The 27,594-nt window shown below is 46.1% G+C and overlaps 2 protein-coding genes and 3 non-coding genes across 5 annotated transcripts in view; all 5 read right to left on the reverse strand.

The window, feature by feature from the left end:
* Positions 1 to 1,596: 1,596 nt before the first annotated feature.
* On the reverse strand, positions 1,597 to 6,698 carry HSPA8 (heat shock protein family A (Hsp70) member 8). The gene is made up of 9 exons (XM_074162551.1): positions 6,633 to 6,698; positions 5,623 to 5,832; positions 4,974 to 5,179; positions 4,727 to 4,879; positions 4,070 to 4,625; positions 3,554 to 3,756; positions 3,019 to 3,217; positions 2,642 to 2,874; positions 1,597 to 2,166 (listed from the first exon to the last, which is right to left on the reverse strand). Exons 2-9 carry the CDS (start codon positions 5,825 to 5,827, stop codon positions 1,981 to 1,983), a joined length of 1,941 nt encoding a protein of 646 aa, XP_074018652.1. The 5' UTR covers positions 5,828 to 5,832; positions 6,633 to 6,698; the 3' UTR covers positions 1,597 to 1,980.
* LOC141474591 (small nucleolar RNA SNORD14) lies at positions 2,457 to 2,554 on the reverse strand. Its single transcript, XR_012463634.1, has one exon. It is a non-coding gene; the product is annotated as a small nucleolar RNA SNORD14 (small nucleolar RNA).
* On the reverse strand, positions 3,304 to 3,401 carry LOC141474590 (small nucleolar RNA SNORD14). The gene has a single exon (XR_012463633.1). It is a non-coding gene; the product is annotated as a small nucleolar RNA SNORD14 (small nucleolar RNA).
* LOC141474589 (small nucleolar RNA SNORD14) lies at positions 3,824 to 3,914 on the reverse strand. Its single transcript, XR_012463632.1, has one exon. It is a non-coding gene; the product is annotated as a small nucleolar RNA SNORD14 (small nucleolar RNA).
* Positions 6,699 to 10,353: 3,655 nt separating the features above from the next.
* The window catches only part of CLMP (CXADR like cell adhesion molecule), a 42,893-nt gene continuing 25,652 nt past the window's right edge, over positions 10,354 to 27,594 (reverse strand). Inside the window, exons 2-7 of the mRNA XM_074162493.1 lie at positions 19,120 to 19,277; positions 18,216 to 18,417; positions 17,205 to 17,372; positions 16,697 to 16,819; positions 14,985 to 15,126; positions 10,354 to 13,570 (exon numbers count right to left, since the gene is read on the reverse strand). Of these exons, the coding sequence (XP_074018594.1) occupies positions 13,276 to 13,570; positions 14,985 to 15,126; positions 16,697 to 16,819; positions 17,205 to 17,372; positions 18,216 to 18,417; positions 19,120 to 19,277 (1,088 nt within the window). The 3' untranslated portion in view covers positions 10,354 to 13,275. The remainder of the gene's footprint in view (positions 13,571 to 14,984; positions 15,127 to 16,696; positions 16,820 to 17,204; positions 17,373 to 18,215; positions 18,418 to 19,119; positions 19,278 to 27,594) is intronic.

Below are 27,594 nucleotides of genomic sequence, written 5' to 3' on the forward strand. Positions count from 1 at the left end.
CACGTGGGAACGGCTCCGAGCTGCGCCAGGAGAGGTTCAGACTGGACATTGGGAACCATTTCTGTACCCAGGAGGTGGTCGGACATGAGACCAGTCCTCCTGGAGTGGTGGTGGGTGCCCTGTCAGTGTTTAAGAGACATTTGGACAATGCCCTTAATGCCCTTAATGATAACATGGTCAGGCAGTTGGACTAGATGACGGTTCCAAGTCTTTTCCAACCTAATTAGTCCATCCCAGTGATGATTTTTATGGATTGCAGTCACAACGTAATGAAAACCACCGCTCCACCGCGCCAGGCTTCCCTGGGAGCAGAACTGCTGGCACTAGAGGCGGGAAGGTGAGATAATGAACGTGGTAATTAACGGTGTGGAACCTGCCGCTCGCACGCTGCGCCCTTCCCTGGATTATGCCTCAAAACGCTTTTTTTTTCACCCGGGAGTCCTGCAGGGTGAAGGTATCAAGGGCAGCCTCCCCTTTACCATCCAGAGGAGGATCCAGAACGACCTGGGTGCAAAGAGGGCAGACAATGAAGTGTTTTAGGGCTCTCAGCTGCTCCTACCTTGGCATTTCATCAGCCCCTAAAATCCATCCATCCGACCGGGAAACACGGGCTTCGGGGGCCAATGGGAGGTTTGAGCTACTGAAAAAAAAAGAAAAAAAAAAAAAAAAAGATGATAAAAATCCCTCAATTCTTCTCCATTGTTGAGAAAGTAACTCAGGGTAAAGTGTTTCAACTCATGAAGTACCCAGATAAAAAATAATCAGGCTTAAATTAGTGATTATTCTGGATAATTCCTCTATATGTAGTAAGGGATATAAGAACTAAGATGATTTTTATGGTTCAAAGACTTAATGAAAATCGCCACTGCACCGGGAGCAGCGCTGCTGGTACTGTATATACCATATATATTGATAAACATACTAATATATAATAAAATACTAACTATAATAAGCAACATAATTGCTTATTCTCCTGAAGAGGCTGCCCAAAGCCACCTCCCACCTGGCAACAATTTATTTAAACGAAGAACCGCCTCCAACTCCCCTTCCCACGAGGAGGTGGTGGTGGGGGGAAACTTTACGTGATAAATCGGAGGTGGCGGGGGAAACTTTGGTGCGATAAACGCTTGTGAGACCAAGGGACAACTCTCCACTTTCTATTTTTATACTATATTTTATAAATACTCTTTACTGTTGTGTGTTTGTTAAGCTCTTCCAGTTCTCTGAAAATACTGATTTATTTTCTTTTAAAAGGGCTGCCTCTCAGCCTCGATTACCTTAATGCAGGTCTAGTTTATTGTTTTATTTTTATTTCGTGTCCCACAACCACTATGTATATTAAAACACTAGAAAGGTGTTTTGATTGTGGCACCTGGCCCCAAACCCCCCCATTTCACTGCTCCCCCACCACCTTGTGGCCACCAAAGGCAGCTTTTGGGCTGGAAAGAGCCCTCAGGCACTGAAATTAATGGTAAGAAACCATTGATCTCTCAACTCTCTTGTTCTGGAGTGTGTAGCTCTAATTTTAACTAGATTTCACTAGAAACCTCTCTCAAATCTGCTTTATGTGGAGCCTGAGGTCACACTCAGATGTGTCCATCTTTACTGAAGTTTATTTTCACCTTATTTTTTCCACACTCATCAGTACACAAAGAAGTGACCACACAAACATTGTGATGCCCATTAAATAGTATTTTATTCTTTAGGACATGAACTGCATTTCCACTTGTTTACAGTACTGTAAAGTGCAATGGTATTCATCTCCCCTCCTGTGCACATGTTCAAGTATTTAAAATGCCCAGAAAAATGGTTTGTTTTTTTTTTTTTCTTTTTAATTTTTTACAGCAGCTCAGTTATGGAGTTTTAAATCTGGCAAAATATACCCAGATGTGCCTACAGGTTTGGGTCCTTCACTCTTAACCCCCACCTGGGGGTCTCCTCCAAGACTAACTGCTAGTGGAATGCATTTCCCTGGTGTCCTTAGTCCACCTCCTCGATGGTTGGTCCAGAAGAAGCTCCACCAGATGGAGGAGCTCCACCACCAGGGAATCCACCGGGCATCCCACCGGGCATTCCTCCCGCACTCTGGTACAGCTTGGTGATGATGGGGTTGCACACCTTCTCCAGCTCCTTCTGCTGGTGCTCAAACTCCTCCTTCTCAGCCGTCTGCAAGGAAAACAATATCTCAGTTCCCACTGCTCTCAGAGGGTACAGTGCAAAAGTTACTTTGTCTTCTAGCCTATCTTCTCAAACTCTCAATGCAGATCAATTTTTCTGCTTTGTCTAGTTTTAACAAACCCAGCCCACTCATTTAGGACTCTCTCAAATCAATCCTACAGTTACATTGCTCCTGTAGGAAGAGGACTTCATTTAAGGTTAGAGAGGATCATACTTGGAAGCTACCCAGCCTGAATGAAGAGCAATTTAAAAGCTATATAAATGCTTGCTAGCTGTGGTCGCTCAGACATCCAAGGAAGGTACTTGGACCAACACGAGTCTTTCGACTTCTGGTAGAAACTACGAATGGCTTTGGAAATCACTTTCATCACAGCAACCAGGCATTCTCCATCCTCTGGAGCTTTCTTTGTATCTCGGTGAGACTCCAGAAGTAAACACTGACCCAACATGGGACATGACATACCTGATTCTTGTCCAGCCAGTTGATGATTTCATTGCATTTGTCCAGGATCTTCTGCTTGTCCTCATCAGAGATCTTGCCCTGGAGCTTCTCATCTTCTACAGTAGCTTTCATGTTGAAGGCATAAGACTCCAGGGAGTTCTTAGAAGACACCTTATCACGCTGCTTCTCATCTTCTGCTTTGTACTTCTCTGCTTCCTGGACCATCCGCTCAATGTCTTCCTTGCTCAGCCGGCCTGTGGAACACAGGTAACGGTTTCCCCATTAGCCATTTTCGGTGAAGGATTGATTACATCCTCCCATGCACTACAAACTCATTAAGACAGAAGGCAAATTATCAGCTGGCTCACGTCCCACCCTCAGAAACACACGATCCTTACCCTTGTCATTTGTTATCGTGATCTTGTTCTCCTTGCCAGTGCTCTTGTCCACAGCAGACACGTTCAGGATGCCGTTGGCATCAATATCAAAGGTTACTTCAATCTGAGGTACACCTCTGGGAGCAGGGGGGATACCAGTCAGCTCAAACTTGCCCAGCAAGTTGTTGTCCTTGGTCATGGCACGTTCTCCTTCATATACCTAGGGTAAAAGAACCAGCAAATTAAGTCCTAAGTTTGACCACACGTTACTAAATTGTAATGGGGTATTATCCTGCAGTGACATGGTCGCTCAGACATCCAAGGAAGGTACTTGGACCAACACGAGTCTTTCGACTTCTGGTAGAAACTACGAATGGATTTGGAAATCACTTTCATCACAGCAACCAGGTACATCCCAGCATCCCTTGCTAATGGCAAGGACACAGGACCTCAGGCCTAAGCTTTACTTCAAGGATCAACCTCTGGGAAGTGTTGACAGGGCCTTGTAACTCAGTAAGCACCTCATCAGTCCACCCTAGTGTTTCTAATTGCCTACCTGGATAAGCACACCAGGCTGGTTGTCTGAGTAAGTGGTGAACGTCTGAGTCTGCTTGGTGGGGATGGTGGTGTTCCGCTTGATCAGGACTGTCATGACACCTCCAGCGGTCTCAATACCCAGAGACAGAGGAGTCACATCCAACAGCAGCAGATCCTGCACGTTCTCAGACTTGTCTCCAGACAGAATAGCAGCCTGAACAGCTGGAAGAGAAAAGCAATTAAGAGCTCTGCAACAGATACGCTGCACCCCACAGTTAGCCCCATTGGCTCGCTCAGACATCCAAGGAAGAATTTGGCCATCATTAGTAGACTTCTGGTGGAAACTACGAATGGCTTTGGAACCTGATTCATCATTGCAAGTCCAAGTTCAGATTTCTTACTGCTTTGAGAAACTTTACCAATTCAGGTGGAATATTTAGGGCCTACGCTAGTACTCCTGAGACTTCAGTTCAGATAGTACCTAGCTAGCCAAGACCACCACCCAGTTTTAGTTCAGATGTGTATTTGTCATTACCTGCGCCATAAGCCACAGCCTCATCAGGATTGATGCTCTTGTTCAGCTCTTTGCCATTGAAGAAATCCTGCAGCAGCTTCTGAATCTTTGGGATACGGGTGGACCCACCGACCAGCACGATGTCGTGGATCTGTGACTTGTCGAGCTTGGCATCCCGCAAAGCCTTCTCCACAGGATCCAGGGTGCCACGGAAGAGGTCGGCGTTCAGCTCTTCAAAGCGAGCTCTGGTGATGGACGTGTAGAAGTCGATCCCCTCATAGAGAGAATCAATTTCGATGCTGGCCTGTGTGCTGGAAGACAGCGTACGCTTGGCACGCTCGCACGCAGTGCGGAGGCGACGCACGGCCCTCTTGTTCTCGCTGATGTCTTTCTTGTGCTTGCGCTTGAATTCAGCGATGAAGTGGTTGACCATGCGGTTGTCAAAGTCTTCTCCACCCAAGTGAGTGTCACCTGCGGTGGATTTCACCTCAAAGATGCCATCTTCAATAGTCAGAATTGACACATCAAAGGTGCCACCTCCAAGGTCAAAGATAAGAACGTTCCTCTCAGCACCAACCTGGAAGAGATCAATTTTCATAATAACGATTAATTTTCTACTGCTCATTTAGCGGGCTTACTAGTTGGACATCAGAGGTACAAAGTCTTCACGTAGCCTACCTTTTTGTCCAGCCCATAGGCTATGGCAGCAGCAGTTGGCTCATTAATAATTCTCAGGACATTGAGCCCTGCAATGGTTCCAGCATCTTTTGTAGCCTGACGCTGAGAGTCGTTGAAATAGGCTGGTACAGTCACTACAGCGTTAGTAACAGTCTGCAAAAAACACAAGTAAAAAGAATCAGTTATGTTCATTAACTACCCATGCATACTAAACTCTATTACATTCCACTGAAGTCTAAAATCTCACCTTCCCAAGATATGCTTCTGCAATTTCCTTCATTTTGGTTAAAACCATGGAAGAAATTTCTTCTGGGTAGAAACTCTTTGTCTCGCCTTTGTACTCCACCTGGACTTTAGGTCTGCCAGCATCATTCACCACAGTGAAAGGCCAGTGCTTCATATCAGACTGGACAACAGAATCATCAAATCGACGCCCAATCAACCGTTTTGCATCTGGGAAAAAAAAAAATCGGCCACATTCAGTATGTTCATTCACAAGGAAAAATATAAAGTTCTCCCTAAAAACAATGCACAAAACCCAATACACTGTATTTAACCTGGAATTCTTACTGCCTTGGCAGCATTCAGCCACCACAGCAGAGCTACAGCTGCTGTACCACAAACCACTGCCCTCTGGCAATTAGACCCAGACACTTAGTCAAGACCAATTAATACTAACTGCCAAAAACAACCTTCAGCACAAACAAGCTTTTTAACTGTGAGGCACATACTTTCCCAAGACGTAATTAAAGCTTAATTATTAGTCGTATTATTGAGACTAAAAACAAACTGGGAGTTTTAAATTACAAAAGGAAGCTTTAACTCTGCTATCAGTAACGTCCGTCATCACCACACTGGGCTTCCGTCCTTTAAGTGTGCCTATTTTGTAGCCTTACCAAAAACTGTATTGGTTGGATTCATCGCGACTTGGTTCTTTGCAGCATCGCCGATCAACCTCTCTGTATCCGTGAAGGCCACGTAGCTTGGCGTGGTCCGGTTGCCCTGGTCGTTGGCGATAATTTCCACCTTCCCATGTTGGAACACGCCAACGCAGGAGTAGGTGGTGCCAAGATCGATCCCGACAGCTGGTCCCTTCGACATCTTGTCTGAAGGAGGAGAAAAATAAATTCGGGTGTAAAATTAGGACTCAAAACATTTCACTGCTCTGTTTCCCTGCGTTTTAACCCGCCACGGCTCTACCGCAGGCGGTAATGCCTTTTAAACCGCTATCACGTGGCGGCCGACCACGTGGCGCCAAGCCACGTGGCCCAGGACTCCGTTTCCCACCATGCCCCGCGCCGCTGCGGTCACGTGGCCGGCGGACATCTTTGCTGCTGGGAGATGTAGTCTCCGCCGTAGCGAGCACCGAGCCCGCCCGGCCACGCGGCCTGGCACAGCCCCAGACCCGCCGCCGCCACCCCCCCCCCCCCCCCGAGCCCTCGGGGCCCACGGCCACCGCGATGCGGTCCTGCAGGTCTGTTCCTTTTCCTCCATCTCCTCCTCCTGCCCGCCTCCGGGGACTACAAACCCCAGCATCCTCGGCCACCCCTCCACCTCTCCCCCCCCTCCCTCCCACACAGCCCCGGGTGCTCCCGGCGGGAGATAACGCGGACGGTCAGTCTCCTCTATCCCTCTCCCTCCCCCCCCCCCCCCCCCCCCCGGCCCCCCCAACCATTTCAGGAAAACAAGGATATCAGAAAAATCGCCGCTAGATCGGATTTAAGAAAGGAAAAAAAAAAGGGCAGGGCGACCTCATCGAAACGGGGAGACCCATCGCTGCAGCGATAGAAGATCCTTCACCCCCCAACCCAGCCAGATCCCCCGCAACGCAACCGCCTACGCCGGGCAACGGCTCCCTCCCTCCCGCCCCGCTCTCCCCCCACCCCAGGCCGGCAGGCCCCGTTACCTGAGCGGCGCGGACAGGCCCGGACGCGCACAAGGGAAGCTGCTTCTGTGAAGTAACTGCTCAATGAGACCTGTGGGCGCCCGCCCCGCCGCCTTTATATACCCCCTCAGAACCTTCCAGAAGGGCCCGCCCCTCCGCTACGCTCCAGCCAATCCGCTCGCGGGGACCGCCGCCCTGCCCGCCAATGGCCGTCGGCCGGAACCCGCACCCGCCGTGACGTAGAACGGAAGAGGGCGTGCCCGCCGGCCGGCCGGTATTCTCGAACCTTCATGCGCTTTCCCCGCTCCCCCCACCCGAACCGCCGGCCGCGCCGCAACGGGCGGGGGGCGGAGCTTCGCGGGCGCGGCAGCCAGTGAGAAGCCTCCAGGGGCCGCATGCGGGTGACGACATCGGCTAGCGTAGGCTGGAGAGGGCGGAGGCAGGGGCAGAGAGAGAGTGGCAACCAATCGCAACGCGGCGTCCGGAGTCTCGTTTGCATATTTCGCGCGCCAGAGAGGAAGGCCGCTTGGGGCGAAAACGGCCAATCAGATCGCGGGGCTGGCGGGTTGATTTGCATAGAGGGAGGTGGGCTGCGGGAAGGGGGAGCTGGGCGGGGGGGCACAAGATGGCGGCGGGAAGGGGGGGGGGGGGAAATGGCGGCGCCACGCTGGGGTCAGCGATTAAACGCGGTTGGCAGCAGAATTAACGGCAGGCGGATCAAATCCAGCCAAAAAAGTGAGGGTTTGGCTTTCCGGTGGGAATGCTGGAGGGGCAGGGGGCCTACTCTGGGGCAGAGCCCTGGGAGATCGCCCTCTGCCCTGAGAAGAACGATGGCATTTTGCATTTTGATGCTCGCGACGTGTTGCCTAACACTTCCTGAGGGCTTCCTGCAGCATTTTTTGCTTCAGTAAATTTCTCTGAGTACGATAATTATACCAGCAGCTCTAATCCTTCATGCTCTGTTTAACGAGGCATAAGGCAGCGTCCTCTGATGTCTCCCCACACCTCATTCTCGCCCGGGCAGAGGAAACCATGTTGTCTCTGGTGTTTTAGGGTGACACCGGCTTCTCCACGGTGACACCCGGCCTCCACAGCGCCTCCAGCCCTACTTTTTAATCCATCCTAAGGTTTTCTTGCCCATAATGGCTGCCAATGCGCCAGGCTAAGGGACAAGGTGACACCCCCACATGGGTGCCGCTCGCTGCCTGCCCTCAGCCTGGCTTCCCTCAGCGGGAAGGGAAAAGGGTGGCAAATTGTGGCCGCTCGGCGTCCTCGGGGGTGAAGGGAGCAGATGGAGGGTCACAGACATTCGGCTGGTCTCAGCACCGGAGGCTGGGAGCGGATCAGAGGTCAGGTATCACGCTGGGTTGGGCTCCAGCAGGAGCGCTGGGAAGCGCCATCGCATGTTTACCGTGGCGTAAAAGACGGTGTGGAAAAGTCAGAGGGAGTCGCTTGGAGGATGGCTGCATGAAAAGCTGCAACCTGGCCAGCCTCTGTCACCCCACGCGGTGGGGAAAGGGGCAAAGGAACTTCTATAGCTGGGGCAAGAACTGCCACGGAAAAGCATCTCTTAACTCTGCCCACAGGCTTGGCCTTGGACAAGACCACTCCTGGTAGCTCCTTAAAAGTCCAATATCGAGAGGGGGGAACTATTAAAATCTCCCTTTTCAACCTGACCCCAATGAAATGACTGTTGGTGGTACCCTGCTGTGCGCTCGCCTGCACCCTCAGACAGATGAGGTGTTAACGCCGTCTTTCTTTCAGGCAATTTTGAGTGACCTCTGGTAGGGAACATGACGCAGGTAGCCCGGCTGGTAGCCCACTAATGTGCAGATTCTCAGTGCCACATGCCACCGGGCTCCTGCGGCAGAGGGGGTAGGTGTGCTGAGCCAGTTTGTGGCTCCAGTCCTTGCTGTGCCGTGCACAGGACTGGAACCTGAACTGGGAGACTTAGTTTGGAGTTGGTACTTGGGTGTACAGGGATAGAGACAGGAGTGGCAACAGGAAAAGGAAGGGGGGGTCCGTATTGTCGAGCACTATGTGCCACTCTCCTGTGCCTTTAAAGATAAGGGCTGTCAGTACGAAGCATCAGCCCGTATCTGACCAGGTATGGCATGCGAAGAGCACTCCACCCTGTCCAGAGTACAGGCCCCCGGTCTTCACGGGAGATGCTTCTCGGGCACGCGGTGCTAATTCACACTGAATACATCCCACACCAGCTCTCACGGAGCAAGGGATTGCAAGGGATTGCCTCTGCTTTTTTTTTGTTTGTTTGTTTGTTTGTTTCAGTTTTGTAAATCATGGGCAGAATCTCAGTAGGATCTAAGAATAGCGCTACCTGCAGCTTGAAATTAAATTAGTGACATTTCGATGTGCAGCCGTAGTTGGCACAGCAGCCTGATAGCGAGTGAAGGCAGCCTAAAGCACCAGTGAGTCAGTGCAGGGAGGAGGAGGAGGGCAGTTTGGCAAATGACTCATTTCATCAGAAACTGAAGGCTGTTAACATACTGGACAAAAGTGGCTCGTTTACTGTATATCAGAAAAATTTAAGGCTCAGCAGGCTGGACAAGTATTCTGTGCGGAGATTTTTCAAATTATGAATTCCAACATTATTTTTTGAAGCTGATTTAGTATATGAGAGATCAAGCACTGCTTCTCCTTTAAGTGTTTTAAAACAGAATTGGAAAGAGAGTGGAGATTATCAAAGACACTCTTCCTGTTCACAACAGCAGCATTTGCTGTTTACACCACACTTGCAGCTGCACTCCCCGGCTGAAGTTTGAAAATCAGGCATTTCCAAGGCCGTCCCTTCCCTTTCCCACCACGTTCTCCCCTTTCAGTGTGTCAGTACAAACCGATCCAGGTTAAAAATAACCCAAGATTCCTGATACTGTACAAAAGGATGCAATTGCACAACCCTCTCAAAACCTGTATCGCCTCATCAGGATTTTGGATGTCGCCGACTCAGAAGGGAGCCAGTAAAAGCATTTCCTCATGAATCAGGGACAGAGAGGAGGACACACCTATGAGACCACTGTGTTGTCACCCTGTTTTGTTTTAAATACTGCGTAATTATGTTGCAATTTTTACTCCCAGATTTCAGTAAAGAAGATTGCTGACGTTGGAAGACCTCGGCGCAAAACACCCCCGGGGGGAAAGAAGGCTGAAGCACTGCGAGAGAAACCAACCACAGTTATGTTTAGTTACCCTGAATTCCACCTACGTCTCCCTGGCCGGAGATTCCTGTGAGCTAGTTGGAAATGTTTTATCTGCAGAGAAGATCTAAACTGTCTGAAGTGTCTTAGTTGTTCAAGGTTTCATTCATTTTCATTGTTTCATGGTTTCATTTCTCCCTGTTCGGGAGGGACTGAAAGGCAGTGGGTGGTTCAGGAGTTGGGTCACAGGCGGAGGAGTGGGAGGTTTATATCTGTGCTGTGTCTGCGCCGCCACCGTTTATCTTATTAAGCTTGAAGCACCTACGTCCTTGGCAAAAATATCTCAGGTGAAATTGTTGCATGTAAGTCAAAACACCGTTTACTTCAATACACCCGAGGTTTCACCTATTTCATACCATGTCACATAACTTAGACTGGAAAAAAACCTACCCCAGCTTCCCCACGCAAATACGCACATAGTTCCTCGTTAGCTTAAAAATGGTATTTTTGACTCCCTACTTTTTTTCCCTTGGATTCAGCTTGACAGCATGTAACACATCATACCACAGAAGATGCAGCACAAGTTTAGTTGAGCTGTAGCGCTTCAGCTGCAGCACATTTATTTATAAAACAACCAACCAAAAAAAAAAATATTATGAAATCATTGATTCAAAGGAATCAATAATAAATATTTGCTTTCCTCTGAGTTGTTCAGACACAGTACAAGTACACCAATTATAGCAGGTAGAAGAGATGTAAGCGTAGTTTAGCTGCTGAGAAACAAAAGAAAGCTACGTAACATTGTATGCATTTAATCACACTAGTAATAACTGGTATATGACAGTAAATGCTTTAAGTACACTATTTTACAAAATAGAGTTTGGCTTATGGTGCATTTGCTTCCCTTATGCAACTCCTGATGGTCTCATCCGGAGCTCAGAAAATGTCCTTTGGAAAATAAAATACCTTTGAAACCATCTCTTGTATTTCCCTTGAGTAATAAGCGTTTCCCTTTGGGCTTCACACTGGCAACCAAAGTGCAAAATCGACTTTGTGTTCACCTGTGAGATGGCTGGAAAAAGCAGACTGACTTCTCTGGGCAAATTCTCCCAGCTGGCGGCAGGTGGCCACCGGACTGTGGATGGAGCATCCTCCTCTTTGCTAATTGCAGCTCTGGCCTCTGACTCAAATCTAACCTGCAGCATTTGGTACCCGGGCTGTGGCCAGCTCAACTGTTAGAATTGTTACCCATATTTTGGGGTAATAAGCTTCTGGTTGCTCAGGCATGTGTTCTTTACTGAGAAAAGCATTCCTGGTTTTATACGCATAGAGTAAGATTCCTCAGATGCAACACAGTTAATGTTAAGCACAATAAGCAACCATAGAAGGAGCCACAAACTAGTTGAGCAGCCCTGCTCGTGCTCTTTGGGACTTCCCAGTTCTGGAGTGCCTAAAACCTTCAGGGTCCAGGGAAAGAGCAACTGTGGAGCAATCCCACTTAGAGCTGCTGCTTCCCAGCAGTGACAGCCACTACCAAATCCACCAAAACACGGCCGGCCCAGGAACCTGCCTCTAGAGCGGCCAGGGAAAACAGGTAAAATCCCACACTATCCAACACCAGGAGCTGTCACAAAGTAGAACTTATCAAAAACCCAATACCTGATGTCTCCTCTCTTTAAATCTGTGACTCCAGACCACCTTCCCTGCACAACGGATCCAGACTTTGTCCTGCCAAGGACAAAGGCTGACTCTGGGATACAGAGAGCAAGTGAAATTTTGGTATGTGCGATGTAAATGGGTGACTGCTCCTAGGAAAAAAATTCTCGGGTCATACAGGGCAAGTTTGAAAACTATTTCCCAGAAGGAAGTAGCCCAAGCTGGGCTTGGCTTTGGTCAGAATGTCTAAGATCTCAAGCAAAGAAGTTAAATTCCACGTCTCAGTCAGAAAAGGAGGTTAATGACAGTCCCTGGAGTGAAAGAATTATAGAGTTGTGGTTCTTCTGTGCTGATCCACCTCCTGTAAACTCATTCCACAAATTGGAGAAAACCTTTCCTCCCTCAATTGGAAAAAAAACCCCTATTTTTAAAATAGAAAATCATCAGTCCAGGAATACAGGAATCTAGAACCTACAAGTGCTCAGAGCCGAGTCCTTTGGAGGAAAATATAAATGACAGATCTGCCTCCAGAGGAAGCCTGTCCCTATCTCCCATCGTTTCCTATTAGCCTTCAACTTGACATGTAAGACTTTCTAGTCCTTGGAAATGTTTATTCTGGCTAATCTAATCCCAGAGAATATTTTTTATGATTCTTGCTATTTTTTAAGAGTTGTGCTAAGGGTTAAGCCTCAACAATAGCACGTGGTCCAGCGTTTGGTGTAGAAGTGGGACACTGCACACAAATATTTTCTAATGGAAGCAGCATTGTGCTTGTTTACCTGCTCCTGGTGTATTTTCCTCACTATGTGCTCTGTCACTATCCTTCAGTCTTACCTGGATGCCTGAAGGTCAGGCTCAAGAATGCTGTTCGTTCAGTCTTGAGAAGAGCTCTCCATAAGGCTCCTATAGCACGGCTCACCCCAAAAACGGTGAATTCACAACCTGGCGAGAGCAAAGATATCTTCCAAATGCTTCGTCCAGGCTTTTTGGTAGATTGGTGGCCCTTGCTTTCGGAGGTAGAGCCTTCCTTCTGGATTCAGTGCCCAATCTGCATCACACTAAGGCTCATTCGCCACAGATCCCACCACTCCGGTGGAGTCACTGTGGCTTTGCGGTGCTGGCCATAAAAGCAGAGTCAGGCTCCTGGCCGTATCTCTCCGGGTGCATCGTTACGTTTATTCTGGCAATTAAAGCACCTCTGTTTCCTTGACATAAAGGGTCCTTCCTCTTTAGCAGAAAGGTTAGTTCAGACACATGCCTTTTTGAGGGATCCTCTCATTTCCCCTTTAGTTACAGCCTCCAGAAGCATTTCACCAGAAGACTGAAAGCAGAAAACGTCTGTTCCCTTTGGGGCTGATCACCAGACAACCCTCAGCAGAGAGTCTGCCTCAAAATCTTCAGGTAAAACAATGCATCTTTGAGAAAGTTCTCCGAAACCAGTACAAAAGACTCCTCCTTCCCCACAAAACCTCTCTGGAATATTATGAGTCTTTATATCTCCGTTGATCCCTTTTAAAAAATCCTGAGGTTTGGCTTCATTTCATTTGCACAGCGCCCAGCTGTTGTAGTTTTAAAATGCGCAGTGTTCCATTTCCAAAAAAAGATAATTTAAAAAGAAGGCTCCCTTTTCCCTCAAATGTATCTTTCTTTAAAAAAAAAATAATTCTGTATCAGAAGCTCAGTGCTGGAAGATGTAAGAAAGAGTTGAGTGGGAGGGCTTCTTGTGGGGTGAATAATCACAAGTGATTAAAATTAAGCTGACCAGTAAGATAACTAATCTAACAATTCCTATGTGACTGGTGGTATGTGAAGTGTTTCTGGACAGCAGGAGTCTCCAGAGGGTTGGTGAGCAGTCACACGGTCTGGAACGCGTGGCTCTGGGCAGGCACCATGACCAGCGTCGCTCCCATTTTCATCAGGTTATTGTAGTCAACTTTCTTTGGCTCGATTTCTTTCCCTTCCGTCTCCCTCTGGCTGTACTGGGGAGGAGTCAGATGGGGAGTAGCTTCCGTTGACAAAGTCCGTTGGCTGCGAGAGGCACTGTTGGCTGTCGACCTGGTCGAGGAGGAACCCGAGCGTGAGCTCCTGGAACCGGAGGAAGAGGAACTGGGCTTGACGAGATGGGCTTTGGGTGCCTCCGCATCTTCTCTGCAATCGAACAGATGACAGGGCTCAAATACCACAAAGAACAGAAACACTTATACATTTTACCAGATCGAATTGCTGCTGCAACAAGCAGTTGCTTAATGAAGCTGCAAATCACCAGGGCAGATTTGGCCAGCAGTTTGAGCAAGGTACAGGGTTTTCTGAATTCGGTGCTAAGTAACTTTGTGGACTGAACTCCCTGTTGCTCTGCGGAGCTATGGCTTGGATGGATTTAGAACACGCGCTGCACACGACTGTCTCTGTGTGTGTGGCTCTGAGGTCTGTGGAACGAATGCCAAGTGTGAGTACAAACAGTTCAGATAGAACTGTCTGCTCTGTAATCCTTACTCATAACGACAAATCACCTAGACAGGACCAGCTGAGACCAGTTTTTCTAGTTAAAAAAAGATGTGGGTAGTGAAAGAAGTGCAAGAACTGGGCCCAGAGAGAGGAGAGGTAACACTCATGCGTGAAAAAGTGATACAGGAGGCTGAAGCTCAGATTGAAAATAAGGAGGCATGCAAGACTTGAAAGTAAAGGGAAGGGAAGAAATCAGCAGAGGCTACCTTCTTGCTGGCAACCTGACCGCCAGGCAGAATAATCGGCTGCTGAATGGATTATAGAGACGCCTGATGGTAAAGAGATGTCATGTGAGGGCAGGCAGTCATTTACAAATAGAAATAGAAGGATGGAACAAGGCAAGGGGTTTCTTCAAGGGCAGGAGCAGCTAAAACCCATTCCTGGAAAGATCTTTTTCCAGCGCTTCCCTTCCTGAGAAGTTCAGGCTTGATTGGCTGGAGACAGATCTCTGCTCAGGGGAGTTAAGGGGCAGACCTCACACGCGTGTAACAGAGGAGCTCAAAGAACATGCGTCAGCGTTCCCGGTACACCCACTCAGGGCCAGGCTTCTCCTTTCTGCACACAGGGGATTTCTCACCCTGAGCTAAATCCAGAAGCACAGTTGTTCAAAATGCTCAAGAAAAACTGTGGGAACCTGCCTGCCTAGTAGCATTCCCAACATAAATTGCAATTGAAAAACAAAAAACCAAAAAAACCCAACCCCAAACCTCTCAGAACCACAGTGGACAAGCGGGTTGAATTTAAGTATGGGAAAGGATTATGCAAATGCTTTAAAATGCTGAAATTGCAAGCCTGAGAGAGAATATTTTGTTGAGTTGTACGCTAATTTGTCCTGGGGGAAAAAGAAGACATTTTCATCTATGTAATCATCTGGAAAGTCTTCACAAAGATGATTCTCAAGAAATTTGTCACTGTTATTTCAAAGAGACTTTGCAAGCTTTTTAGAACAACCTTTTAAGACACTTATATGTAGGTTACTTAAAACTGTAGTGAAAAGATGTGTGAAACTGAAAGAAGGGAGGGTAGGAGGTGAGGGATTAAAAAAAGGCGGCGTTACCTAATTTCATTTGGTGCCTCCTCTTCCTCGTATCTCTTCTTTTCTTTCCTCCTTATCGTCAGCCTCACCACCAGGAAAAGGAGGGAAAGTCCCAGCACCACGCCACAAACCGCTCCAGCGATCATGCCGACGTTTTGTGCATCTGTTGCCCAGAAAGCAAACGTGTCAGTCAATAAACTCTCACTATAGAGTCATATAGGATTTCACGCACTACAATTTATAGCACCAGGTATAAATCAGACCAGAATGTATTAATCTACTTATTTAGGCGTGTCTACACAGAGAAGCTGAACCAGTTTATCTTCAGGGATTGTTTCTAAACCTGAGCTAACAGTGAGTAAAGTGTTCACCTCTGGAAGGGTGGGATCACAAGTGCTACGCCTGCAGCTATGGGTCAGAACTGAAATGAGGAGGAAAAACCCTCTCACAAGAGCACAGAACCACAGAAAGCAGAGACAGACAGGACAACCCACCTGCCAAACAAAGCACCAGTTTCCTACAGGCAGAAGAGTGTTTGAACTATGAATGTTTCCCCATCAGGATTTTTTTTTTTCCTTCAACTTGCCCTGAAATGATCTCAATCCACTTGCAGAATGAATTATTCAATTGGGAAAAAAGTGACCTGAGGGGGCTGGAGAGGAAGGAGGAAAGGAAGGACGTACTCTGCAGGTGCAAGGCATTTTCACCCAAAATAACACAGTTAATGAGAGAACACTTCCTAATGTATGATACTTTATGACAACTCCTTGTGATAAGAGTGGTTAGGTTGGGTTTGTCTGAAAGTAGTTTCCTTAAGGCTCGTCCCTACGGAGGGTTTAGCAAACCAAAGTGAGGTTTTAAACCAATTCAGTTCAATTGGCATAAAAGCTGCCTGGATGCTTTTACTTCAGATGCCTGAGGCGAACAGGTTTTCCTTGCTACATGACCATATTCCAGCTATTTCAGGCCTGGCTGGGCACAAAAGTTCCAAAGCTATGGAATCTCCACAGAAGAGACTCTGCTATTAGCAGCCATTTATCACAGCAGATCCAGCTCCTGCCGATCTCCCCCAAGAGTGGCTCATAAATACCTGAAAAACAGTATTGTTTGGATTTGTCCTCAGTGCTGGGGCTGAACACCGCCCTTTTCCTTGCATATGCAAAGACACAGATAGCTGGACATGCACACACCCTTGATGGGGTTAATCAGGTTAACGTTAATGTTAATCTCTGCTCGGGACAGAATTTCTTACATCTGGATTAAAACCAAACTATCAAAAGTTTTTTTTTATTCTACACATTACTTCATGTCAAAGCCACCATTTCCAGTTTACTGTCTCAAGTGCAGCAGGTAAGTAATTGGGAATGATGGACCATCCACACGGAGATTTATACTTGAGAATAATCTCATGCGATCGCTCCAGACAGAAGAACCTCAAAAGATGGAGACTCTGGAACCTTTTAACTCACCATTTTTTCCTTCATATTTCATTAGTCATTCCCAAAATCCAAACTTCTAACGGACCAAAACATCTGAGCCCGAACAATGCATCTACCACTTCAGGTTATACAGAGGGCTGCTGTAATAAATGCAATAAATAAGACAACTACTTCATGTGACTCAGGTATGAATGGGCAAAGGTGTGGCAGAAAGTTTACCGGCTGGGATGGGGCAGCTGAGAAGCAGCGCTGCTCCTGTGGTGGTGCCAGTACTGGTTATGTGCCAATACTTACGCTGTACCGTCACCTGAACAACGCAGCTTTCTTGTCCAGCCTCATTGGTGGCAATGCATTGGTACAACCCCGTGCTCATCTGCGTAAGGTTCTTCAGGAGGACTTGGCCGGGATTAGAAATGTCTGAAACGGGGAAAAACAACATGGGGATTAATCAAAAAAAGGCAAAGAAACCTTAACAGTGGACAGGACGCAGAAGCACAAATTGAACTTCTGGATCCAATCAGTTCAGGAACAATCAATGATGCCTCAGAAAAGGCATCATTTAAGCATTTTCTTTGTCAACCTTCAGCAAAACACTACACAAACTCCTCATGCACTTCCTTGTTGAGGGTGGAGCACACCACAATGTTCAGCTGCAGCAGCGAGAGGCACTGTTACACCATTGCTATCACTGCCACCAAGAGATCTCCGTTTAAAAAGCAGGGACACGACTGTACACGTTTATCTGGGCAGTTATCTGGCTGTGAGCGTTCTGAGAGCTCTGGGAGGAAATGACCTGACTTACTGACTCTCGATGTAGGCGGGAGATGTTCGGCTCTCTCATCTTCCTCGTTTATGCGCTGCCATCGGTAGGAGATGGGTGCAGTGCCAGAGGCGGATCGGCACTGTAGTGACAGTTCCTTTCCTTCCAGCAGCTCCCCTTCCAGCCAGCATTTGGGCTTGGAAGGTTTTTCTGGAAGAAACAGAAGACAGGTCAGGCAAATGCAGCAGGCTATTTTCTCAGTGGAAAACCCTTTCTTTGGCAAAACACGTAATTTAAGCAGCTTCCAAGAGCTGTCTTCTCTGGAATGCATTAAGGAAATACACCAGAGATGTTTGTTAGGGGATTTTAGCTGCAACCCTGTGCAACTTCATAGTCTAAGAAGTGGAGCTGGCTGGCTCAGACACAGAAATGACACATTATAATCCTCTGGGACAGTTTCCCTCATGAGTACTTGCATCAGAGGAGCTCTATCACTGTCTTCCTCTTCTAGGTACTATTTAGAGAACACCCTTCTTCCCTCCCCTACTTCTCCATTTCTTCCTTCTCTCCACAGCAGCTGGCAAGCCACAGCACTTCTTCTGTGGGATGACAGTGTAACATGCCGCAAGCCAACCAAGAAACTGAAATCAGGGAAGAGAAATGCTAACCCCGGCAGATTATTTGTCACCTCCACTGACTTGGAATAGTTCGGGACATGAACCCAGAGTCCTCAGCAGGGGATCTGGACAGGGTGATCGCCTGATTCAGCTTAGCTAGAATATCAGTCTCATTTGTGTGATGAGATCATAGAGATTATTTGGAAAGAATGGTTCATATGATTTTGCAAGTGATTATAATTACCTCCAAACAGTTCTTTAGGCTCTTCCTGTGTCCTGTCCTTTGCCAAAAAAAATGCAAAGGCAGATGTGGAGTTAAGACAGTGAAACCCGATCGTGAGATGTCTTTGTATTTATACCCTGCTGAAATAAATCTCTCTCCAGGAAACAAGTCTAGCGATTTTTTTTCTTTGGAAGAACAATAAAATGACCTTACCTACAACCTTCAGGGTGATGCGGGCCCATTCGTACTGCCCAGCGTTTTTAACCTTACATATGTACTTCCCCGCATCGCTGGACTGCAGGGATATGATTTGTAAGGACGCATCTCCAGCAAGGAAGTTGGATGTGAAGGAAACGCGCCCTTTCTGTTCCTCATTCAGGTCATCATAAACACGGCCTCCAGAGTAAGTGATCACCTGAAGAGCAGAGAGAGTCACTAATGAGCCAGCTGTAATGTTACTTTCATGTGGGACAACAAATCGCAGCATTTCCCGGAACTGCAGACCAAGGTTCTGCACAGCTAAGTGACGTGCCAAGGGCCGCTGTGTCAGGGTGGAAAATTAAACCTGGATTTTGAGTCTGAGACCGATACGTAAACTGTATTTATGCTAAAGATTTATATTGGAGCATTTATACTAGTGTCAAAATAGGCACCAGCTGATGCCACAATATATAAAAACAATCTTTAATTTTGGCTGGTTTTGCCTAGCTAATTTAAGTTACGGCAGACTTCATTTTCCTAAGTACTAAACTACTATACTTTTTCCTAAAACCAAGGTTTCAAAAACTGGGCCTACAAAACCCAAGGTCAATTCTGAAAACCTCAAGGGCACTTCTGAAGTTTATCCAACAGTGACTGATTAAATAACAGTGTTAGTTTAAAGAAAACTCAATTGTAACACAACCTGTTCCAAGACAGCACGCGTGGATATCAAATAACTTCTATATTGTTATAAATCTCTCTAAATAAATCAGCTGTGTTTTCTACACATCGCTTACTTCATTAGAATAACTTGCAAAGATAATCACAGAAGCCTCTATAAATCAATGGCTGCTGCTGATGTCAACAGAGAAATAAGACAATTTTCTCAGCAGATGCTAACGAGGGCTGAACCTACCGCTTTTTGTACCGTTTCCGAGATGTGCAACAGCCACTCAATATCCAGGCTCCCTTGCTCCAGGAGGCCCAGGCGGTGGTGACAGGGCAAAGTCACGTTTTCTTCAGCCACTCTCTTAAATTCAGTCTGAGCCTCGGACAGCCAAACCGAACAGGAAGCTGAAAGACAAGACACCGGTGATTAGAGACCAGGATTAAGGATGCATTTCTGCACCGACAAGTGTTGCTAGCTTAGGTTTCGCCGGATTCTTCCTCATTTGCTTCACAGCATCAAAGAAAACCCAACGGCTCGGCTTCCTGGACAGATTGCAGCTGATGAAAGGGGACATCTAGATGTACATAGGCAGTTAGTTTCACACTAATATTTAAGCACAAAGAACAGATGGCTTCACACTCCAGAGCTGTCAATACTAAAGTCACACCCACATCCTCTACGCACTCAAAATTTCAGATAACCTCCTGGGTTTTGCCTTTGCCTTTTATTACCTTAACTCATAAGCAGTATTTCCACCCAAAAGACCTTCAGAGCCCATCGCTTTATTCCTATGTCAGTCTGACAAGGCTTGGAGTCTCCTCCCTAGCACTGGATAATGTTCGTTGTGTGCATTTCAGCACTAGAAATAAGAGACCAGCCTGGGAACAAGAGGGTTAATCCTAAGAAAGGCACAGTACAAATAGGCTAATGAAGTGTCTTTGAACAGCAACGTCTTTTTAAAAAAGAGGATGCAATTGCCAAGGTGAAACACTAGAGGGAAGCAGAGCCTTTTAAATGGTCACCATTAAAACCCAAAACACATATTAACTCCCTGAAACCTGGACCAGGAGAGGGCGCACCGCAGGAAAACATGGTTTTCACCCTGCACTGGGTTAGTCACCCTGAAACTCCCACTTTCTTTCCGAGTTTCTTTCTATACTGCATCCCTGCTAAAACTGAACAAAATCGGGGTGGTTCTTGGCTTTGCCTGTCTCCAACTTTTGATAACTCATGGACTCACCATGGGAAGTTCAAACTCAATTAAAACTGACCCCAAAGGTCAGAGGTATGGAATATTAGGGTGTTTAGGTCAGGGACCCCCCCAAGGTCTGCTGTGACACCAAATAAAAAATTTCCCAACCAAGTTTCTAGGACACAAATACCATCTGCTTTTCATGTATAAATCTTCAGAGCACAGTTGGGTTGCTGTTAAGTTTTTGCTGTGCAAGAAGAAAGCCTAAAAGCACTTTTTTTCCCCCCCTGTGAAACAAAGCAAGATGAAGTATCTTGCTTCTTGGACTAATTATTGCGAAACTGATGAAAACTGTGAGAGTTGGCAGCACTAGGAAGTCACATCTGTGATGGAACACACAATCCTGTGATCACACAGCAAGATTACTGGCAAGAGCATAAGAAGCTCTAGTTACATGGGCTAAATTTGTTCCTATACTTTAACTTTTCCTTTACCTTCAAGGGAAAACAGAAAAAGCCAGGAAAAATGATGTCCAACATGACACCTCATTCAGTTCATTCTGTGTCTTCAGGACCAATTCTAGTTTTAGAAAAGTCATTCCGTTCCTGCTCCCGTTCTCAGATCTGCCTCTGAGTTGTTAACATCACCATCCCTCAGCTCCCGATATTTAATCAATACTTGCCAAGCACTTCTATAGAAGGTATCACCTATGATGTGTGTGCACATACATAAAATGCCTAGAATTTTAAGACAGGTGGAGTCTTGCAAAGGATTAAGCTCTCCTCCCCAACACGGATCTCTACAGGAATCGATGAGAGTGAAAGCTCCTTTTCAGCCACATTAGCTGCTTTCTTTAAAGGGAAAATTAATCCAGTTTATCACTGGATTCACTAGTCTCAAAGCTCCATCTGCCAAATACAATTATTCATTCCGCCTAAGATGAACGCCTGCTTTCTCCTACAGCCCACATTGCTGCGGGCTGCCTTCATTAACATGCTGCCACTCGCTAGATGGCTGATCAATAAGTTTAATTTAAGCACCACAATAGTGAGCATTCACATAGCATTTGCAACATTTTCAAAGTCCCGTGCCAGCAGAGCACAGAGGTTTTGTGCACACCTCACAGGGTATTCTATGTTTTAAAAATGTAGTTTTATGATAAAAGCGCTGATGAGGATTATAAATCACCTTTTGAAGGAGCGTAACAAGCATCACTTTCATTCCTCTCTGGCACAGACAGACTGTTTTTAAGAGAGCTCACACCTTGGTTTCTTCTTCTTGCCCCCAGCAAACGTTGTGGATTTGAGAAAGGACCCCGGTGCCTATAAACTCATCTTCTAAATGGGAATGAGATGAGGCAGACACCCAGTGAGAGAGCGACTGCAAACTTCTAAAGGACCCTTTGTTTTTTCAAAGGTAGACGCAATCAGAGATAATTTGGAGCTGATTCACCACCGAACCGATAACCAGGTTGTCATGCACAATGTACTTTTTCCATGACATGTCTGTCTTAAAATAACCCAACTTGTCCCTTTAGTCCTTATTTGTTCTTCAGTAATGCCCGTGAAATCACAAGGAAGTCTGTAAGTTTTTCAGGTGTTCTAGACAAAACCCTCACTCTTTCCAGTCACCTATACCTGTACAAAGTCAAAAGGAAGCTCAAAACACAGCTCTGTAGAAATACCCAACAGAGGGTGCCAGCTATGGGAACTACCCCTGCAAAATCCAAAGAGAGCTTAATGTAAAGAAACCTCAGGCCCTTCAGTAGTTTGGGTGGGATCTCACTGTAGCAAGCAGTGATGAAATGGACGTTTACCTTCAGATTTGTGCTGGAATTTACAATATATGCCCGAGAAAGAAAAAGAAGGAAATAACCAAGAGGTGGCTTGAGTATATTAAGTGCTTTATTACTCAACAAAATAAAAACCCTCTGAAGTTCTCTTGTATTTGTGTCGATGAGGCCTAGCAAGAACAGGTCAAAGAAATGAAATTTTGCTGATGGTGCTTTTACTGTTTATTTTCCCCCCCTGCTCACTTTAGGTTTAATTTAAATGAGTACTGAAGGAGAGTGTCAGCTTATGGACAACCCCTTTCAAGTAGCAAACTCCTGCATACGCTGACCAGTTTGCAAAAGCTGCCAGCAAACACTTTAGCTCTGCTGGTTCCCAGCTGGCTCCGTACCTTCCCCCTGGAAGAGCTCCACAGCCACAGGAGGGCAGAGCCCACTCGGAGTAAGACCTCAAGGGCTGGCTCCAGCAGACAATAGACTAAGACAATAGATGATTTTCCCAGAAGTCAGACCCAAGAGTCTCGCTCACTACATGCCACATATATGCAGGCTCCGCTGTTCTTCCCCAAAAACCCTCTTCCCTTTCCACATCCTGCCTGCGGCTCTTTCTGCTGCAAAGAGCAGTTGGGGAATTGCTTCTTCCAGCTTTACTCAGGCCTTACTCAGCCCCTGTCCCATGACTTGGGAGGGAGGTTGGTTGGTTTTCCTGCAGAGCAGGAACCCTAAAGCTTATTGTGACTGCAGTATTTTGAAAGCATTGGCCCTGGGCCTGAAAAAAAAAAAAAAAAAACAAACCTTGGGTGCATCGCCAGGCTCGCTGACACACCACAGGCGACACAATGTTCTGTATTTTGGTGGGGGAAGACACCACTGTGATGTTCAAATGTTTGTTCTATTGTTCAGAAGACAGTAACTCACCCAACACCCTGCAGACAAGGGAGAGATATTATTTGTCCTCCATCCCTCACTGCTGTTTTAAATATCCAAGGAATACAGAGCAACTAATCTTTTAAACAATAGCAAAGCTGACACACCTACACAGGCAGCACCCAAACAGCACAAGCCGGGATTTACGAGGGGAAGGGCACAGATTGGGCCAGGACACACAAAGGGAGTCTCAGCCCTGTCACCAACAGGCCCTTCTGCCTTAAATATAGCAGATTTTAAAGAAAAAAAAAAAAAACACAAAATGGACAGTATCCTCCATTTTTCTCATGCAAAGAGGTCAGTCTTCAAGAACTGCCCAGAACTCATTTCAACACTTAAAGGACTACTAATTTTGAACATATCGTAAGTTCTAAGATGGTGTGAATTTCAGAAAAGCCTGCCCTTCAAACCAGGTTTAGAGGGAAGGAAGCAGCTCCTGTGCACTGTAGCATGTGCTGAGCAAATTGGGACCGTGTATTTGGCCTTATCACAGATTGCAACCACCCAAAATAGTGGTTTCATGTGTGAATCCTTCATGTGATGATACATGCTTTTGGATACGTGCTATTATGAAGCTTAGTTTATTTTCATGCCCATCCAATAACAAGTGCACGTATATATACAAATGCACATTATATATATCAGCAAAATAAACCTATCTGCAAGGCACATAAACATACAAACAAAATCCAAGTGAAAAAGAACGTTTCACTGACATTTTTATTTGTAGGCAAATTCATGTGCTAAAAGCTAAAAAGCTTCCAGATTTAAATATTTCATTAGGTTTAGAAGGCAGCTTGAATTAGGGAGCAACGCTAAATATAGATTATACTTCTAAAAAAGTAATAAGTCATGCTGTATCACTTAACTGCTAGAATGAGGAAGAATAGCCTAGAAGAAGACTCAGAGAATTGAGATATAAGAAAACCTTAATGATGCTTTGTGAACTTGGCCCAAGCCGTACCCCACACCAAGTTCATTTAAAATGTGAGTATCCACAACGGGTCTTGAAAAACTTTCAGTTGCTCCAGGCACTTCTACGATATTTCTTCAGATACACTTCTTGTAATTGATTTTGGCTTTTTTATCAAGAATGACATTTCCAACAGACTATTCCAAGATGCTGATGTCCACGGAGGAGTAGAAATGCAACCTGCAATTTTCCTGCAACCCGAGACATCCTGTACAAGCACTTGAGGGCAGCGACTCAGGAAGCAAGTGACTCAAATCTGCTGCTGAGGAAACCTTTCTTCAATACAACAGCAAAAGAAGGAATTCCAGTAATACCTACACACAGTTTATAGCACTGTCTGGACAATTTCCATTTCACCTGTGAAAAGTGCTCTGCTTTTGTTCATTAATATCAAAATGTTTCCTGGATGAAAGTGTGACAGGAACAGTGAATGGCCACTGTTGTCAAGGCTCATCACATCCTCTCTGAAAGAAGAGCAGTCCCCAACAGACAAGTTTTCTCCAGTGCAACCAATAATTTTGTGGTCTGATTTTTGAGTCCTCCTTGGGATACTCTTAAAAGAATTATTTTCACATCTATGATTCCACTAGCTGAAAATAGAGTGCTTCCGAGAAGGAAGTTTTGGTCCTGTAGTCCTCCCAGTAACACACATTCTTCTCAAAATCCAGGCAGGCTGTTGGAAGAAGTCACCTCAGTGCATCCAACAGTCCCATGCTATAGCTGGTCTCAGCTAAAACCTGCAGGCTGAGCTGATTGTAAAGTACTTTATTTTAGTCAAAATGATCCAAATCAGCAAAAACTTCTTACTTAAACAGTTTCAATTAGCCCAGAGAAAAATCAATACTCACAAGAATAAATACCCAGAGAATTACTCAGGCTTATAGTGTTCTTCTAGCTGAATAATCCTACACATTTGACTCGCTTGTTGTTGCACTAAAAACATTTATCCCACTCAAGAAAGTATCTGAAAAGAGAGTATCTGTCTAAGTTAAATACATACAAGAATAATATGTTTGAGAATTAAGAAACAAGAAGCCCAGGACAGCCTGCCATGTTGCGAACTTTGAACCACTCCTTCACGCCAGGAATTTAAGACATTTCACATCTGTTAGAGTTTGGTCTTTCTACAGCCTTGCAGGAAATTATTTATGAAGTTTTCTAAGGAAAAGCCAAAGCCTGACCCCCACTCTGTCTAGCCGTCATCACAGTGGTAACGAGCAAAATCTGAGCATTTTGCAACAAGCAAATTTAGAATTCTACATGCTTAAATAGGAGGCTGACAACTACTTTTATGCCCAAAGAATTACATGTTGAATAAAACTTTCAGAGATGCACGAGTGATTTGGAAGCTCAAATCGGCTAACTGCTAAAGACACTACGGACACTAGTTCTACAGTAAAGTATTTGAGGCTCAGTAGGCCTTAAAATTAAGCTCTATTGAGGAACCAAACATTTCCCCCCCACTATTACTGTTCAGTAACAATGAGACACATGCACATTAAGGCTTTTATCTCCCCTTTGACTCTTTTCCCCAGTTTGTGCTGTGGATAAACCAGAAGACAGCGCGTAGCTATGTTGGCTTGTTCCAGAGCTGTAAGGAGAACCCACAAGGTCAACCCCCCCCTGCTCACCCTCAGACCACACTAGCCCTAACAGTTACCCTGACAGCATTTTAGGCCAAAATAAATAGAAAATGGTGTCTCCTTACAGACTGCTATTTTGCATTCTTTGCGCAAGGGAGGAGAAGCTGGGGGCAGGCGAAGTCTCCTAAGGATAATTAACTCAGCCAAGGCTGTGCTCTGGGACATCTGCTTTGTGTATTCCTTGGCTGGCAGAGATGTAAAAGCCAAAGGTCGCCTTCTCCCGAGAGCTCGAGTGCTCCAAGTGACCAAGACCTGGCCCCCAGTGCATGCTGCCTGCAGCCCGCTCCCCTCCGCCTCCCTTTGATTTCAGGAATTCGGTTGTGAAGCAAAAGCATCTCAAATAAGAAAAATGTGAGCTAACAGTCAGCTCCCCCAGGAACAGGCTAGCTGTGTTAAAATAAAGAGGTCAGCCTATCCCCATCCATATCCACACAGCACTGCAGAGGTTCTCGGTAATTGGAACCACATGTGCTGGGGGCTGAGGTTTGAGGAGGCTGTTGAAACAGAAAGCAAAGGGGAAGAGTCCTGCATGTTGCTGAGTTTCCAAGTGGTGACGTGAAGCAATTGGAATTGCAACTGCCAGGGAGGTAGGAAGGCCCAAGGAGAACAGAAAAAGCAATGTTTCACAAAGCAAAGCCTCTGATTTTTAGAGGTGCAGGAGGGGACTAAAATTTGGCTGGTGATACGTGGGCTCCCCCCAACAGAAATAACACCAGCTGCAGAAGCATGGGCAGCAGTTGGCCACCAATCCTTCCCTGGGCAGTCCTGGAAGAGGCAGGGAAGTGATCTGTGGGATAGCTGTTACCAGAGTACAAACAGCAGACGTGACATGTGTTTTAAATGCACCATGGCTTCACACTGCCCTGAGGCACAAATGAGATGGTTCACCCAGAGCAGGTCCAGGTCTCACAAATGGCCCCAGGAGCAAGGATGCAATATCCCCTGGGGAAAACTCAGGATTTCTCTAGTACATTAAAGACAGGATCCTAGAGTACCCAGTAGACACATGCAATCTAAGGACCTTACCTAGACACTCCTAGAATCAAGAGGTAAAATTCTACCCCTGAAAATTCCAACAAGAAGTTTGCCTTTAGCACCACCACACACAACTGAATCCAACACTTGATTCCAATATTTGGAATACTGGAACAGACATGGAAGCTTTCCCTTAGCTGAGGATCTTTCACAGGCAGCCAGCAGCTATGTATGTCCTGTGGCTGTCCTTTTTCTCATTGCATCTTAAAAATCAAGTGCAAGTAGGAGATTCCGGGTTTACATCCCTGGAGACCAGAGAACAGAAAACAAGGCCTCAGAACTGCATCCTCCTATTTAATGGTTCACAGAGTGTTTATACAGAGCAATGCGTTAAGTTCCTTAGCCTTTAGTCCAGGCAAATGAGTCCGGCTGGGCTCATGTTCCCTTTCTCTGAAAGATTCTCTGGGCTGCTTTGTATACCTTCCAAAGCTTTGTGTTGAGGGAAGGGAACAAGACATTCCAACCCTAAACATCAGAATTTTAACTCCTTTTGCCCGTTTCCAAATAAGGATTGAAAGTATAAGAGGAAAGATGGTTTCTGAAATAATTTCTAGGGTATCTTCTGTCTGAGAAGTATGCTTAGACCTCAGTCTTCCAGTGAGCCTATTGTTGCTGTCAGTTCACAGACATAAAAATGAAGGCACACAGAAATGAAGTTATCTGCCCAAGGCAGACACCAAGCAGAATCCAGAATACAAACCCGAAGAGACAGCAACAAAACTGTTTTCAAAGTAGTATTTGTCCATCAGATCTTTCTTCACGGATTTCAAAATCCAAGGAGTAGGTTGCATCAGCTGAGGTAACTCTGAAAATCGGGGAGAGAGGAAGAGGCTTGAGAGGTTGATAGAGATTCCCAGTAAATCAATTCTTGCACTGAGGATTCCCTCTCCTTTTTATTTTCCTAAGCACCCGTGTAAGATGTTAAACAGAAAGCACTGAACTGATTGTGCTTTTCTGCTGCTTTCTATCATAGAAACTCAACTTTTTTTAAGCTTGCCAAAAAAGGTACCAAGAAACCCAGAAGGTCCTTATCACAAGTAAACTCCATGCCCTTCCGCATCTTTCTCTCGCAGAGATTCTCAACGAAGTTTGATGTGGTTTTAAGGTACCGGCTTCAGTCCCTGTTCAGCACATCCGTGTTACCTCAATGAGATGTTCAGTT

This window comes from Numenius arquata, chromosome 22, assembly GCF_964106895.1.
Source record: "Numenius arquata chromosome 22, bNumArq3.hap1.1, whole genome shotgun sequence".
In the NCBI taxonomy this organism is placed as follows: domain Eukaryota; kingdom Metazoa; phylum Chordata; class Aves; order Charadriiformes; family Scolopacidae; genus Numenius; species Numenius arquata.